This window comes from Lissotriton vulgaris, chromosome 7 (assembly GCF_964263255.1).
Source record: "Lissotriton vulgaris chromosome 7, aLisVul1.2, whole genome shotgun sequence".
NCBI classification, from domain to species: domain Eukaryota; kingdom Metazoa; phylum Chordata; class Amphibia; order Caudata; family Salamandridae; genus Lissotriton; species Lissotriton vulgaris.
In genome coordinates, this window is record NC_141695.1 from 380,081,059 (window position 1) to 380,098,509 (window position 17,451).

The 17,451-nt window shown below is 49.7% G+C and overlaps 1 protein-coding gene across 2 annotated transcripts in view; it reads left to right on the forward strand.

The window, feature by feature from the left end:
- Positions 1–17,451, forward strand: part of PRPF31 (pre-mRNA processing factor 31) — a 398,971-nt gene that overhangs the window by 183,440 nt on the left and 198,080 nt on the right. For both annotated transcript variants that reach the window (XM_086930323.1, XM_086930322.1), the window contains exon 8: positions 16,610–16,767. In XM_086930323.1, the coding sequence (XP_086786449.1) occupies positions 16,610–16,767 (158 nt within the window). The remainder of the gene's footprint in view (positions 1–16,609; positions 16,768–17,451) is intronic.

Genomic DNA, 17,451 nt, shown 5'->3' on the forward strand with positions numbered 1-17,451 from the left:
AAAAGATCCTTGGCTCGGTGGTTGACCCCCAAGGCGGGGAGACGGTCGATCAAGATGGAATGATCGACCGTATCAAATGCGGCGGAAAGGTCCAACAGTATGAGGACCGCCGCTCCGCCTAGGTCTAGTATTGTCCTGATTTCATCTGCTGCTTTTATTAGTGCCGTTTCGGTACCGTGACCCTGCCTAAACCCAAACTGGGTGTCATCCAGTAAGTGATGTTGGTTGACATATTCCGAGAGCTGATGGTTCATAAGGGATTCAAAGATCTTGGCGGAAAAGGGAGGCAAGCTATGGGTCTATAATTTGCTAGCTGCGAGGGGTCCAGAGATGTTTTTTTTAATAGGGGCTTAATCACTGCTCTTTTCCATATCTCCGGGTAGACTCCTGTATGGAACATGGAGTTGCAGATGTCTTTAAGAGGTAAGGTAATGGCGTCAGAGAGACGATTTAATACCGAGGGTGGGCAGGGATCTAGAGGGGAGCCCGATTTGATAGTAGACACATATCTACTGATGGTTTCTGCCGTGGCAGGGAGAAAAAGGGAAAAGGATGTAGTGGAAAGGGTAGGTGTGGACCGGGGGGAGGTCCGTCTGTTTGGGGTAAGGAAGAAAAGGACGAGAATATATTGGTGACCTTGGTGGTAAAGTAATCCGCTAAAGAGTCGCATAGCTGTTGAGATGGCTCTATTGACGGGGCTACTGGGGGCGTTGAAAGAGTAGTAACCACTTGAAACAATTTTTTGGCGGAGTTTAGGGCAGACTCGATTTGAGATCGAAAAAACGCACTTTTGTGAGAGATTATAGAACGTTTGTAGATGGCTAAGGCATCTTTATAGCATTGTCTGTCCTGAATACTATAATGTTCGAGGCATGTGGGCTGCTGAATTCATATCTGTGCATAGATCGCCACCTAGTGTTGGGTCCGGATAATTGCACATTGTTGTCCTGGAAGAGTCTTCGAAGTATCACGAGATAGGTGGCTCCTCCCCTGGACTACAGTGCGCATGGGCATCCTCTCCATCCTCAGATTGTTTTTTTCCGCCATTGGGTACTTTCTTAAATCCAGTTCGGAATCGATATAAAACACTTTTTCAAAAGGCCTTCGGGGCGTCGGTATTGTCTTTGGTTCGGTGCCACATACTTGTTCCAGTTCTTCGAACCGGACGTCAAAGGCCGCTTGCCTTTTTCGACACCAAAGGCCCCATCAACGATCGACGATGGAACGGAGCCCGTTCAAACGATGCTCTGTTTGCAACTCTAAATACCCTCACATCGACGTGCACCCGGTGTGCAATAAATGCCTATCCCCGTACCACGACGAGGCCAGCTGCATGGCATGTTCTCGGTTCAGGTCGAAGAAAACACTTCGGCTTCGACGCGCCCCGAGACAGTCGGCGTGGAAGACTGCGCCCGGCCCAGACAACATCTTCGAGGCTGAAGATGACGAGGGCGTCTACGAAGAGGATCCTGAACAACAGTCGGATCCTGCGTCGGAGCAGAATTCGAACTATGATGAGGACGAAGAAGAAGACTACATCCATGATGAAGACGTCGTCGAGGTAGGAGACGACGCACAGGCCATCGGAGCAGTCGATGACGACTCGAGCGATGAGCAAGGCCCAACCGCAGTCGCGGGGCCCGTTAATGACACTGTACTATCAAAGGCTCAGGTCGAGGCATCGCCGGAAGGCCTCAGCCAAGATCTTAATCCACATTCTATAGCCCCATGCCACGGCCCGGCTAAGAATATTTCTAAGGAGCCATCGGTCGATCAACCACAATCAGCGGTAAAACCGAAACCAACAGATGCTAAACCGAAACTGCTAAAGACAGTCCTCGGATCGACGACTTCGGATTCATCGGATCCAATCAAATTGAAGAGTGTCATCGACCCTTCGGGGTCACAAGGGGGTGTCGGCCCAAAGATCAGGGCGCCGAAGCCTGTATCTAATGTCAAGCACGTCGCACTGACAACGTCCAAAGATGGTGACACTAAGAAGGGGCTCAAGGCTCAGAAGACTCTCGATCCGAAGCTTCCAGCCTCCAAGCCACTAGTGGTCAAGGCCTTCGAGTCGAAGACCAAAATCGACCCGAAAGAGCATGTCCAGTCGAAGCAGAAGAGCGTGCCTGCTGCGCACCAAGAGTTCGAGTCGACGCAAGGCCACAAACAAACTAGTGATAAGACTAAGTCGGTCGGATCGAAGACGGCGCCACCCTCAAAGAAGGTCAGTCCATCTACAATGCTTACGCCACCAATAAAGTACGGACTGCCCCCGACCGCACGACCTAAGGCGTTCGAGACACATAAAAGCACTGACACAGCCAAAAAGGTGTTGGGAGCCTCAAGACATCAGCCTATAGAAGAGGACGTTGTGTTCCAAGCGCCCTCCTATGATAACCAGTCAAAACTATTCATCGACTCGGATTCTGGCAGACTCACTATTTATAAAAGAAAGATCATTCCAGAGAATCCTATGGAGTCATACAAGATCCCACTCAAAAAGAAGACATCACCTGTTCTTTTTGAACCTATAGAGTCCTATGGACAGGAATACACCTATTCTCCCACACGTACCAATGAGGATGTGGGGGAAGGATACAATAAGGAAGAATTTAATTATCCTATTGACACATATCAAGAGGAGTCTCAACCCTGGACTGACCATGTTGACCCTGGTGAGCCACACACCACGCCTGACACCCAGTCCTATACAGTCAAAACCTCGCCTACTGAAGATACAGCTGCGTTTAACGCATTGATTGAAAGGGCAGCCAATAACCATGATGAAGTAGAAATGCACGCTGACCCGGTAGAGCAGTGGGGCCCCAAACCGGTCCTGGAGGGCCGGATCCATGCCAGATTTGTGGGATATCCCCATTGAGATACATGTAGTTTTTTAAAAAATCTGGCATGGATCCGGCCCTCCAGGACCGGTTTGGGGACCCCTGCGGTAGAGGAAGACTTTTTGTTTGACACTTTCTCAACTTCAGAAAGATCAGTAAAGACATTGCCTATGCTAAAGGGTGTCCTTAAACACGCTGGTGACATTTTCAAAGAAACCACAAGGGCAAGGGTTGTGAACCCAAGAATTGAAAGGAAATACCGGCCTGCGCCTGTAGACCCTACGTATATCAAAGGCCAGCTCCCATTGGACTCCTTAGTAGTGGCTAATCCTCGTAAGAGAGCGAACTCTCAAACAAATGGTGATGCTCCTCCTCCGGACAAAGTATCCAAAATCTTGGAAGCTTCTGGCAAACAAGTAGCGGCTCAAGCAGCAAATATTTGGAGAATCTCAAATACACAGGCCCTATTAGCCAGATATGATGGGGCTCATTACGACACGTTAGAGCAGCTACTACAACACCTGCCTGATGCTTATAAAGAAGGAGCAGAAATGCTAATACAGGAGGGGAAGCTGATTTCAAATGCATCCATTAAATGTGCGCTAGATGCAGCAGACACAGCAGCTAGGGCCATCAACATAAGTGTGATGCTCAGAAGGCATGCCTGGCTACGCATCTCTGGTTTCAAGCCAGAGATCCAAACAACTTTACTCAATCAGCCAGTTAACCCTGACTTTCTATTTGGTCCCGATGTAGACACGACCCTAGAAAAAATTTAAAAGGTCACTGAGACAGCCAAATCCATGGGATCTCTGCAGTCACAACTGCTCAGGGGCGGTTCCTTTCGCTGCTCCGGTAACAGGGGAGCCTCTAGAGGTCCAGCATCACAGCAAGCCCAATACAACAAAGGAGGCACACAGACCACCTATAACAAAAATAGGGGTGGATACCGTGGAAACAGCACCAAAGGCAGAGGATGAGGAAATAATAATGCCAGATCCTCCGCCACCAATAAACAGTGACTTCTTGTCACTACCCCCAGACCATATAGCACCGGTCGGGGGAGGACTTCAGCAGTTCCTGCCAGTCTGGGAAGGCATTACCACAGACAGGTGGGTGAGACAACTTATCCAATACGGCTATTGTCTAGAACGAACATCCACTCCACCCAACATACCCCCAAGGCACCGTCCTATGTCTGCAGAGCACATGCACTTATTGCAGCAAGAGGTCATCTGCATGCTGCAAAAAGGGGCCATAGAACTCGTGCCTTTGGAACAGGGTACAGGGGTGTACTCACTGTACTTCTTAATCCCAAAGAAGGACGGGTCTCTCAGGCCCATTCTAGACCTCAGACCCCTGAACCAATTCATCTTGTCAGAACATTTTCACATGCTCACTTTGCAGCAAGTTCTCCCATTGCTCATTCAGGGAGATTTCCTAGCAACCCTAGACCTGAAGGACGCATATTTCCACATTCCAATTCACCCAGGACACAGGAAATATCTCAGGTTCACCATAAACAACCAGTTCAATGTCCTGCCTTACTTGGTCACTACAGCCCCCAGAGTGTTTACCAAGTGCTTGGCGACAGTAGCTGCGCACCTTCGGAGACAACACATCCATGTCTATCCTTATCTGGACGACTGGCTTATCCAAGCAAAGTCAGCCCAGCAATGTGCCAGCCACATGTCCCGCACGATTCACCTCCTACACAGTCTAGGATTTTCACTAAATTACCCAAAATCTCATCTTCAACCCGCACAGGTACAACAGTACCTAGGAGCGAAAATCAACACTCTGGCAGCAACAGCACAGCCGAACTCGGCAAGAATCAACAGCATGCATTTGCTGATTCAGAAATTCAGACCCCAACACTCACTCCCAGCGCAAGTATTTATGCAGCTGATAGGCATGATGGCCTCCTGCATCTTCATAGTCCCTCACCCAAGGCTACACATGCGTCAGCTTCAGGAGTGCTTGGCACGGCAGTGGAACCAGGCTCAAGGACATCTAAAAGACCTAGTGTTGGTGACGGGTCGTGCATACAACTCTCTGCTTTGGTGGAACACACAAAACCTTTGCAGGGGACGACCGTTCCAAGAGCCTGTACCACAGATGGTGCTGACGACGGACGCATCTCTCCAGGGCTGGGGAGCGCATGTCCTCCATTATACAGTGCAGGGACTATAGACGACGCAGCAGCAGAAGATGCACATCAACCTGCTGGAACTGATGGCAATCTTCATGGCGATGAAGGCGTTCAAATTGCATTTGTGCAACAAAGTCGTGCTGATCCGGACGGACAACATGACTCCCATGTATTACATCCAGAAGCAGGTAGGGACACACTCTCCACAATTGTCACACCTAGCCCACAGCATGTGGAAGTGGGCCATTCAAAGAAACATGTTCCTCCCAGGCAAAGACAACCAGATGGCGGACCTGCTCAGCAGGCACAGCCATCAGATGCATGAGTGGGAGATGCATCCCTCTGTGCTACAACCGTATTTCCAGCAGTGGGGTCATCCAGAGACAGACCTATTCGTCACAAAGGAAAACGCAAAATGCCAAACCTTCGCCGCCAGGTTCCCACACCCGCAGTCTCAGGGCAATGCGATATGGATGAACTGGTCCGGCAGATTTGCGTTCGCTTTTCCTCCAGCACCGCTCATACCGCTGGTGGCGCGCAAACTGCGGCAGCACTCAATGACACTCATCCTAGTTGCTCCAACATGGGCGAGGCAGGCCTGGTACACCACGTACCTATAACTTTCAGTGGTGCCCCACCAACGACTGCGACTCACACCCAGTCTCCTCACTCGGAGCGTGGAGACATTCAGCACCCAGACCCGCAACAGTTGAGCCTTGCAATATGGCTCCTGAGGTCATAGTTTGGCTACCTGAACCTGCCCCCTGACTGTATGAACATTATCAAGGAGGCTAGAAGACCTACAACCAGGGCGTGCTATGCGGCAAAATGGAAGCGATTTGTCATTTATTGTTCCAATAATGACATAAATCCGCTAGATGCATCAACGCAAAACATTATATGTTATTTGTTGCATCTACACAGATGCAATCTGGCATATAGTTCCATCAGGATACATTTAGCTGCGATGGCAGCTTATCTTCACAACGGACAGCACCTTTCCCTTTTCAGAGTGCCAGCCATTAAAGCTTTTATGGAGGGACTCAAAAGAGTAATTCCTCCCAGATACCCGCCTTCACCTGTCTGGAATCTAAACATAGTTCTCACCAGACTGATGGGACCACCTTTTGAACCTCTTCACTCTTGTGAGATACGGTTTCTGACATGGAAAGTGGCCTTTCTAGTAGCGATCACATCGCTAAGGAGAGTTAGTGAGCTTCAAGCCCTAACTATTCAAGAGCCTTTCATACAGATTCATGCTAATAGAGTAGTGCTGCGTACCAACCCTAACTTCATGCCTAAGGTGGTGTCACAGTTCCATATTGACCAAACGATAGAACTGCCAGTATTCTTCCCAAATCCAGATTCAGTGGCAGACCGAGCACTGCACACACTAGATGTTAAAAGAGCTCTCCTGTATTACATACAGGACAAAAGATTTCAGGAAAACTAAGCAACTGTTTGTTGCCTTCTCTCCACAGCACAAAGGCAACCCCATTTCCAAATCCGGTATAGCCAGATGGATTGTTAAGTGCATGCAGATCTGTTATCAAAAGGCTAAACGCACATTAACCGTTCCCCCAAGAGCGCATTCCACACGCAAGTTAGGGGCATCCATGGCTTTCCTAGGTAACATTCCTCTAGAGGAAATATGTAGAGCAGCCACATGGACCACCATACATACATTTACCAAACACTACTGCATGGATGTACACTCCAAACAGCAAGCTCCTGTGGGACAGGCTGTTCTCAGAACTCTTTTTCAGACTGCTGCAGCTGGCACGGGCAACCGCCGCTAAGGAGGAAACTGCTATTTATTCTATGCACAGATATGAATTCAGCAGCCCACATGCCTCAAACGGAATATGCTACTTACCAGTATGCATCTGTTCTTGGCATGTAGGGCTGCTGACATTCATATCGCCCGCCCTCCTCCCCAGTGCCTGTCGCAGCTGTAGCACTCAGAATTATTCTCAGGCATGGTCATCACTTACTGTATCATACTCCATCTCTGCCACAATGGCGAAAAACAATCTGAGGATGTAGAGGATGCCCATGCACACTGTAGTCCAGGGGAGGAGCCACCTATCTCGTGATACTTCGAAGACTCTTCCAGGACAACAATATGCAATCATCCGGACCCAACACTAGGCGGCGATCTATGCACAGATATGAATGTCAGCAGCCCTACATGCCAAGAACAGATGCATACTGGTAAGTAGCATATTCCGTTTGCGCCACCGTCGCTCTAGGTACCTGCAGTACTGTGTCTGCAGTCTAAGATCCTCGGAGAACCATGGAGCCGAAGGAGTGGAGCGATTGGGTAAGATGGATTTGGTGGGAACTTCTACATTGAGAGCATCCAGGAGCCATTTTTGGTAGCTGTTGGAGGCTGTGGTGGAATTAGAGGATGTCTCATAAGGGGATATGGTGAGGGTGTGGGTAAGAAAAAAGGGATGTCTAAATGTTTCCAATCTCGGATTATTTAAGGGGTACGTGCTTTAGGATATGGCAGATTAGGGTCATGAGCCTTAAGACTGAAGATAACTGCAGCGTGGTCTGACCAAGGTAAGGGAAGCACTTCAAACAGCGATATGTCGGTGCATTAGTAAACAAGCATTGGAAATGCAATAGGTCTCGCATTAGGAAAGTTTGAGCGATTGGTATTGTAAATGACACTTTTTTTTTATTTGTGTTGGTTTTAAAAATAGCAAAATTAATAGCTTTGTCAGTTACAATGTCAATAGTTTGAACTTTCGCAAATGGGACACCTATAGCATTTGTAATGCAATGTGTGTTGTATTTACGTGACTTAGATGTATTGATATTACAAATAACAATGGCTTTCAATTTTGTAAATAATTAATACTTAAATAAAAGTTATTGTAATTTATAATGGCAATAGCTTAAACGTTTGTAAATAACTTTTGTGAAGATTATGTTCAGTGTATTTTATTGTGACGAAAATCCAAGAACATTACATTTGCACTTACACACACACAGAGCCACACACACACATATAGATGTGGTGATGGTGGATCTGGGGGATGTGGTGGTGGTGGATGTGTTGGTGGTGATTGTGGATGTGGTGGGGATGGTGGATGTGGTGGGGATGGTGGATGTGGTGGAGGTGGTGGATGTGGTGGATGTGGAGGTGGTGGATGTGGAGGTGGTGGATGTGGAGGTGGTGGATGTGGAGGTGGTGGATGTGGAGGTGGTGGATGTGGAGGTGGTGGATGTGGAGGTGGTGGATGTGGAGGTGGTGGATGTGGAGGTGGTGGATGTGGATGTGGTGGATGTGGATGTGGTGGATGTGGAGGTGGTGGAGGTGGTGGAGGTGGTGGATGTGGAGGTGGTGGAGGTGGTGGATGTGGAGGTGGTGGATGTGGAGGTGGTGGATGTGGTGGAGGATGTGGAGGTGGTGGAGGATGTGGAGGTGGTGGTGGATGTGGAGGTGGTGGTGGATGTGGAGGTGGTGGTGGATGTGGAGGTGGTGGTGGATGTGGAGGTGGTGGTGGATGTGGTGGTGGATGTGGTGGTGGATGTGGTGGTGGTGGTGGATGTGGTGGAGGTGGTGGTGGAGGTGGAGGTGGTGGTGGAGGTGGAGGTGGTGGTGGAGGTGGTGGTGGATGTGGAGGTGTTGGTGGATGTGGAGGTGGTGGAGGTGGTGGAGGTGGTGGTGGATGTGGAGGTGGTGGAGGTGGAGGTGGTGGTGGATGTGTTGGTGGATGTGTTGGTGGATGTGGAGGTGGAGGTGGAGGTGGAGGTGGTGGTGGAGGTGGTGGTGGATGTGGAGGTGGTGGTGGATGTGGAGGTGGTGGTGGATGTGGAGGTGGTGGTGGATGTGGAGGTGGTGGTGGATGTGGAGGTGGTGGTGGATGTGGAGGTGGTGGTGGATGTGGAGGTGGTGGTGGATCTGGAGGTGGTGGTGGAGGTGGTGGTGGAGGTGGAGGTGGAGGTGGATGTGGTGGTGGTGGATGTGGTGGTGATGGTGGATGTGGTGGTGGTGGTGGTGGATGTGGTGGTGGATGTGGTGGTGGTGGTGGATGTGGTGGTGGTGGATGTGGAGGTGGTGGTGGTGGTGGATGTTGTGGTGGTGGTGGATGTGGTGGATGTGGAGGTGGTGGAGGTGGTGGATGTGGAGGTGGTGGAGGTGGTGGATGTGGAGGTGGTGGATGTGGAGGTGGTGGATGTGGAGGTGGTGGATGTGGAGGTGGTGGATGTGGAGGTGGTGGATGTGGAGGTGGTGGATGTGGAGGTGGTGGATGTGGAGGTGGTGGTGGATGTGGAGGTGGTGGTGGATGTGGAGGTGGTGGTGGATGTGGAGGTGGTGGTGGATGTGGAGGTGGTGGATGTGGATGTGGAGGTGGTGGTGGATGTGGAGGTGGTGGTGGTGGTGGATGTGGTGGTGGTGGTGGTGGATGTGGTGGAGGTGGATGTGGAGGTGGTGGTGGATGTGGAGGTGGTGGTGGATGTGGTGGTGGTGGTGGATGTGGTGGAGGTGGTGGATGATGTGGAGGTGGTGGATGTGGATGTGGAGGTGGTGGATGTGGATGTGGAGGTGGTGGATGTGGAGGTGGTGGATGTGGAGGTGGTGGAGGTGGAGGTGGTGGAGGTGGAGGTGGTGGTGGATGTGGTGGTGGATGTGGTGGTGGTGGTGGATGTGGAGGTGGTGGTGGATGTGGTGGTGGTGGTGGATGTGGAGGTGGTGGATGTGGTGGTGGTGGTGGATGTGGTGGATGTGGAGGTGGTGGTGGATGTGGAGGTGGTGGAGGTGGTGGATGTGGAGGTGGTGGTGGATGTGGAGGTGGTGGATGTGGAGGTGGTGGTGGATGTGGAGGTGGTGGTGGATGTGGAGGTGGTGGTGGATGTGGAGGTGGTGGTGGTGGTGGATGTGGAGGTGGTGGTGGATGTGGAGGTGGTGGTGGATGTGGTGGTGGTGGTGGATGTGGTGGTGGTGGTGGATGTGGTGGAGGTGGTGGATGTGGTGGAGGTGGTGGATGTGGATGTGGAGGTGGTGGATGTGGAGGTGGTGGATGTGGAGGTGGTGGATGTGGAGGTGGTGGATGTGGAGGTGGTGGATGTGGAGGTGGTGGTGGTGGAGGTGGTGGTGGTGGTGGAGGTGGTGGATGTGGAGGTGGTGGATGTGGAGGTGGTGGATGTGGAGGTGGTGGATGTGGAGGTGGTGGATGTGGAGGTGGTGGATGTGGAGGTGGTGGTGGATGTGGAGGTGGTGGTGGATGTGGAGGTGGTGGTGGATGTGGAGGTGGTGGTGGATGTGGAGGTGGTGGTGGATGTGGAGGTGGTGGTGGATGTGGAGGTGGTGGTGGATGTGGAGGTGGTGGATGTGGAGGTGGTGGTGGATGTGGAGGTGGTGGTGGATGTGGAGGTGGTGGTGGATGTGGAGGTGGTGGTGGATGTGGTGGTGGTGGTGGATGTGGTGGTGGTGGTGGATGTGGTGGAGGTGGTGGATGTGGTGGAGGTGGTGGATGTGGTGGATGTGGTGGAGGTGGTGGATGTGGTGGAGGTGGTGGATGTGGATGTGGAGGTGGTGGATGTGGTGGATGTGGAGGTGGTGGATGTGGAGGTGGTGGAGGTGGAGGTGGAGGTGGAGGTGGTGGATGTGGAGGTGGAGGTGGTGGATGTGGAGGTGGAGGTGGTGGTGGTGGTGGATGTGGAGGTGGTGGTGGTGGTGGTGGTGGATGTGGTGGTGGTGGTGGATGTGGAGGTGGTGGAGGTGGTGGATGTGGAGGTGGTGGATGTGGTGGATGTGGATGTGGTGGATGTGGAGGTGGTGGATGTGGAGGTGGTGGATGTGGAGGTGGTGGATGTGGAGGTGGTGGATGTGGAGGTGGTGGATGTGGAGGTGGTGGATGTGGAGGTGGTGGATGTGGAGGTGGTGGATGTGGAGGTGGTGGATGTGGTGGATGTGGAGGTGGTGGATGTGGAGGTGGTGGATGTGGATGTGGAGGTGGTGGTGGATGTGGAGGTGGTGGTGGATGTGGAGGTGGTGGTGGATGTGGAGGTGGTGGTGGATGTGGAGGTGGTGGTGGAGGTGGTGGTGGATGTGGTGGTGGATGTGGAGGTGGTTGTGGAGGTGGTTGTGGAGGTGGAGGTGGTTGTGGAGGTGGAGGTGGTGGTGGTTGTGGTGGTGGATGTGGAGGTGGTGGTGGGTGTGGAGGTGGTGGTGGAGGTGGTGGTGGATGTGGAGGTGGTGGTGGATGTGGAGGTGGTGGTGGTGGATGTGGAGGTGGTGGTGGTGGATGTGGTGGTGGTGGATGTGGAGGTGGTGGATGTGGTGGTGGTGGATGTGGAGGTGGTGGATGTGGAGGTGGGGGATGAGGAGGTGGTGGATGTGGAGGTGGTGGATGTGGAGGTGGTGGTGGATGTGGAGGTGGTGGTGGATGTGGAGGTGGTGGTGGATGTGTAGGTGGATGGTGGAGGTGGTGGTGGTTGTGGAGGTGGTGGTGGTTGTGGAGGTGGTGGTGGATGTGGAGGTGGTGGTGGTGGTGGTCCGGCCGTTGATTGGCTCCCCAGTCGTTCTCTGTTGCTGGAAGGGGTGTCCTTGCGCCAGTTTTAAGCAGGATGTGTGTGATTTCTTCCACAGCTGGACCGGCACATTCCATGTATGCCCAGAGGGGACGCTGCCCGCTAAGCGGTTTCTAAACTGGCGATTTTAGTAATGGTAACGCCCGGAACCTCCGCCGTGTAGCCCCCAGAGGGTAGGAATTATCTGGTGATAAATATACCCAAAGCTCCACAAAGCCGGTTTCTTTTTGTAGAGCCAGGACACTTTCACTGAGGGAAAGCGAGTGCCAGCGTAAAGTAATTCAAAGTATCCCATTAATGCCGGGTGCCGGCTGTGTCTGCTGCCATCAATCAAAGAACAATGTGTGAGAAGGGTTGCATTACAGCGCTTATAAATGTACGCTAGGAGTCTGGGAGCTGGCAGCCGGCCACTGCGGCCTATGTGTGCACTATCTGAGCTCCTGATTGTCAGGGCTTCTCGTGCATGTGGAGAGGGTTTGCCTCCTGGCAGGGGCCGCCTGCTTGGATGTTTGTAAATTGTGGTCCTTTGCACACGTGGTCCAGAGGTAAATGGCCCGATGCCTCTAGGGAAGGCAAAATATGTGTATTGAATTGTACTGCTATTTGCATTTCAGAAGAGCCAACACGTGTATTTCTCACTTTATTTTCGCCTGGTCGTTAAAACAGCTATGGGTTTAAATTAATTATATTAGTTGTGTTTGTCCCGTAAGGTATCAAGGGTATCTACAAGGTTAACCAATTCTGAACGGCCTGCGCCCGTCTAAGTGAATGTACGGCCGGCGGAGGGCATTGCTGTGGGGAGGGGGGAGGAGAAATGCGACACGGCGGGCAGGGGAGGGGACGTGGTCCAGAGGTAAATGGCCCGATGCCTCTAGGGAAGGCAAAATATGTGTATTGAATTGTACTGCTATTTGCATTTCAGAAGAGCCAACACGTGTATTTCTCACTTTATTTTCGCCTGGTCGTTAAAACAGCTATGGGTTTAAATTAATTATATTAGTTGTGTTTGTCCCGTAAGGTATCAAGGGTATCTACAAGGTTAACCAATTCTGAACGGCCTGCGTCCGTCTAAGTGAATGTACGGCCGGCGGAGGGCATTGCTGTGGGGAGGGGGGAGGAGAAATGCGACACGGCGGGCAGGGGAGGGGGCGGAGCGGGGAGAGCGGCATGAGGGTGTGAAGCAGCAGGGTAGGAGTGCTGCTGGCGATTGACTGGCGATTTGATGATGTGCACGCGCATTTTAGGTCAATGCGCTTGCGCATTGACCTAAAAGCCACGGGCACAGCACCAAATCGCCCAGTTAGTTTAACTCTGGTTAAAGCCCTATATGCTCGCAAGCTCGATGCGCATGCGCATCGAATAGCGAGACCTAACAGGCCGTCCAAAGTGTGGCCTGCTTGGTGCGTTTGACCTGATACTAGCTGGTGTAGGCCAACCGCTGACCAATCTGTAATTGAACAGTGTCTTTATCACTGTGAGATTCTAGGTAGAAATTAAAGTCTCCTAGAATAGTATAGCTGGAAGGTCCAATCAGGGGTTCTATAATCTTATCTAAGACTGTGAGAAAGCGTTTGCGGGGGCCTGGAGGTCGGTAGAGGAGAGTACCTTTAAATGCTTGATTGTTGTTAAGAAAAATGGAATACATAAGTGCCTCACAGTTCAGGTTAGGAATCGGTTCCGTTTTAATAGGGTATAGGGCTTTATGAATTATAGCAAGTCCTCCACCTTTACCTGACGGTCTGTCTAGTCTGGTTACACAGAACCCCTCCGGTAATGCTGCGCAGAAATCCGGGCCGGACAATAAGTCACCCCAAGTTTCTGTTATAAACAGGATGTCCAGCTGTTGATTAGTAATCGGCTCCGAAATTTCCAAATTATGTTTGGGTAAGGAGCGCGCATTTATAAGAGCGGCGCGATAGGGGGCGCGCGCCTTAGGTAAAGGGGAGTAAGAAGGGGGACAATGTGCAGGAAGTGTAAAGGTACATAATGGACACAGTATACGTGAACCAGGGTAGACCTCTGCAAGTGGCAGCGGCCCGCAGCAAGGTGTTGGTGCTAATGTGTTGATCTGCTTCAGTTGCTCAGAGGTATAAGTAATGCGAGAGCCTAGGTGGTGGATAGAAAACTGCACAGGGGGGGTGGCCCTGGGCCCGGTCCTGGCGCGGACGGGCGCAGACGGGCTTGCCTTAGGCGCGCCGCGCTGCGCCCGCCCGGGAGGGCATGTGGTTTAAGTAGTTGTGGAGGCGAGCAGCTAGACTGAAAACCTCTGAAAACCGGAAGTGAGTGAGTATCGCACTTCCTGCTATGGCGGTCTATCCCTCCACATCAAACTGAATCATTCAGTGGTGCAACGGGCATCGCGCCGGAGCAAAACAGTACACACAGTAGATTAGCAATCAAAATACAGTAGTGCAAAATATTGTGCTCAAATAATGGTGCAGAACGAAATAAAATTATTTTAAAAAATCCGCTAGGAGCCCTGCTAGTAAACCTCCGTCAGCGTAATTGTTAAAATACACTATCTGCTGCCGTGAATCGTGCTAGTACAATGAGGCATAGGATCGTGCCTTCAGCATAAGATGTCCAAAGAGCTGTGTGCTCTATCCAACTTTTGGTGTGTGGTTTTTAGTGTTTAACTCCGGATACTGTAAAAAAAAACTTGCTCACTTCATGGTGGCAAATTAATGTTACTTACTGTTTTTCTTGTTTGGGGGTAACAGAAGTACACTTGCTGTATGGGCTGGTTTTAGTAGATGAAAGTGGAGTAGGGATCGGGGGCTGGGTTTTGCTGAATGGACCACGCTGGTATAGTGGAGGGGAGCAGTGGTGGCATACAGATTTACTATGGTTGTGGTGGGTGTCTAGTAGAATGTCTTGTTGCACGCTGGCATGGACAGTGGGAATCTGATCTGGGAACAAGCAGTTGTTTCTGGGATGTAATTGTGAATCATGGGTTGCACTGTGGATTTTCTAATACATTTTCTGACCTGCTGTGATTTTGTGGTCAGGCTGGATTTGTCGAGCCAACTCCGATAACTTCACTCTCCGTCTGGACATATTAGAATATATATGCCTCCTACTAAATTACATCAGAAAATACTGTTTTTTTTTAAACACTTTTTATTTTCAAAGTTTTCACTTTGCTGAACGTTTTCTCATGATTGAAGATATATGGGCTATCATTGTGATGAATGCACATCAGTTCTTTCTAAAGTCTGTTTTAAGCCTTCTTGTTGTGGCTTTGGTTTCTTAAGAGTTGGTACTTTTATTGCAGTTTGTTCCATGCTGTGGATGTACTCTTATTTTCATAAGAACACCTTGCTTAAATTTTTTAATGATTTTGTGTATTTATTTTGATATATATATTTTTTTTTATAAACTAAGCACCATTTTATAACGTAGCTTATACATTTCTGAAAATGCAGATATAACAGTTTTCCTCCATCCCGAATGCTAATTTTGGCTAGATAAATATTTGAAGCTGAGACAGTCTGATTCACAGCAGTAGTTTGTTAACCCAATGTTCTAACTTATTTAATCATTGTGGTGTTCCACACTTCTGTGTCCACTACATAAGAGGAAATGCTAAGTAGTTCTTGCAGTAACAAAGAGGTTATCTTTTATTCTTTAATGTGAAGTTTTTTTTGGGGTGCTAATTAGCTGGTAGATTTTGTCATTAGTGCTGGCTCATATCATTGCTTCACAAGAAAGCATTAGTACGGTGAGGCTAACTATTATCTATTAAAGTGGAGAAGTGTGGCTCAGGGGTTAGAGGCGGCAGACCCGGAAGCTGAGATCGGTCCTGGACCAGGGTTCAATTCCCCACCTCGGCGGGTCTTGGGCTCAAAAATTCCACGGACTTGATAATTCTCGTTCCGGTGCCTACTCGACTCATGGGTTCACACTCTGCGACTCTGGGCAATAGCTTGCTTAATCTCCCCTACGGCCCCTCGCGGCGGGATGCCTGGCTTTCACCTTGTGGATACCCTACTGGGGTTATCTCACAGGGGAATACCAGGACGGGTTCCCAAGGCAAGCGCCTTGATGCCTTCGGGTGATACGTGCGCTATATAAATCGCAATACATTTACATTTACATTAATGCATTGTAAACCTGACATCTCAAGATCTGATGAGAGGTGTTACCTCGAAACCGGTCCGGTCCTCGGATGCTTGATTCCGTTCTGGGAAGGACATGGCTTTTGTAGTTCGGACTGGACTGTTCCCAGGGGGCACAGGGTCAGAGCTGATTTGCATATCGCCATTGTCTAACCCAGGGTGGTGTGGAGTGCAAAAAAACGATGGATTTGGGCCCAGATCTTTGGACTGGGATGAGTGTGTGACATTGATCCACATTCGGTCCATCACCTGTTGTATTTGCATCTCAAGATCTGCAGCAGGTTGTAGTATTTGCAAGGAGTACATATAGAACATTGAGCAGTTTTATTTATCATCTTTATTCTTGCCTCTTAAAAGAATACTTGGCTGTTATGGTGGCATGTTATACCAGATTTTAAAACCTACTTCCTGGATCGTCTTAGCTCATTGTGTGTAGATACCCATTGTCTAATTTTTCTATTAAGTAGGGATCTTGAGTCTCCATCTATCCTCACTTGCTTTGGAAATTTTAGACACGTTGGTGTAATTTTTTTATGTTTTTAGTATGTGGGGCTGTAGATACACATGTTCTGCATACTCCTGCCTTCTAGTGTTGGGCCCGGACTTTGCAAGTTATTTTTCTTTGAAGAAGTCTTTCCAGTCACAAGGTACGCCATACTTGCTCTCTTCCTGTTGGGCGAAAAACAATCTATCATTGGCGTTGTGAAAATGCGCATTTACATCCAGAGGAGCCATCGCTGAGACGAGAAAGAACTTGCAATGTCAGAGCCCCACACTAGATGGCAGGAGTATGTAGATCATGTGAATCTACAGCACTACATGCAATGAACAGATTCTTACAGCATTAACACCCTATTTCTTTTTAGTGCTGCAGGCATTGCCAAAGGCTTCTCTAATTGTCAAACCTCTCTATTAACCTGAGCCACTTTTCTCTTCTTTCACAGGTGTTGCTGGGGGCCTCACCATCCTCTCCAAGATGCCGGCCTGCAACATCATGCTCTTGGGAGCCCAGCGTAAGACCTTGTCTGGTTTCTCCAGCACCTCGGTGCTGCCGCACACAGGTTACATCTTCAGCAGTGATATTGTCCAGTCACTACCTCCGGTAAAGATGATTTCCTCACTGTGATCCATCTATGGCTCAATTATTGTTCCGAGAGCATACCACCCTCCTTCAGTTCCTGATGTGTTTTTTTTCCACCGGTTTTAATTCGGAGTGCCACTTTTCTCAGCACGTCCAGTCTTTATTCTTAATGTAGAATCTGAATATTTTTTTAATGTTTCTACCTTTAGAGCCATAGAAGATTCACTAATTCATCACTTAGGTTTACCACTGGTGTGTAGTACATCATCCAAACATATCGGTTTACGATTTGTTAACTGATACTAACATAATATTGTCCTCAGAAGCTGTTGTGAGGGAGATGCATTACCTTAAGAAATACATTTACCCAACTTTCCCCCAATATCATTTACTTTTTTTTGCATCCTTCCTCTTCATTTGTCTACTAGTTCACACATTTTTCTCTTAGATTACTTCTGTGCAGTTAAAAGAAATGTAGGATGGGCACCCAGAGGTACTGGGATGGGGCAAAGATTCTTTCTTGTTGGAGGAGGGATTTTCTCAGCATGCTCATGCGGTTTGGGGCACTAATTGTTTTGTCTTTTTTTCCGTCTTTTTAAAAAAAAATGTATTATTATTGAAGAAGAGTTTTTAAAAACTACAGGGTCGGAGCCAAGCTTAAGATGGCTGGAATGATTGTCCCAGAACTGTGGGCCGTCTGTCCTG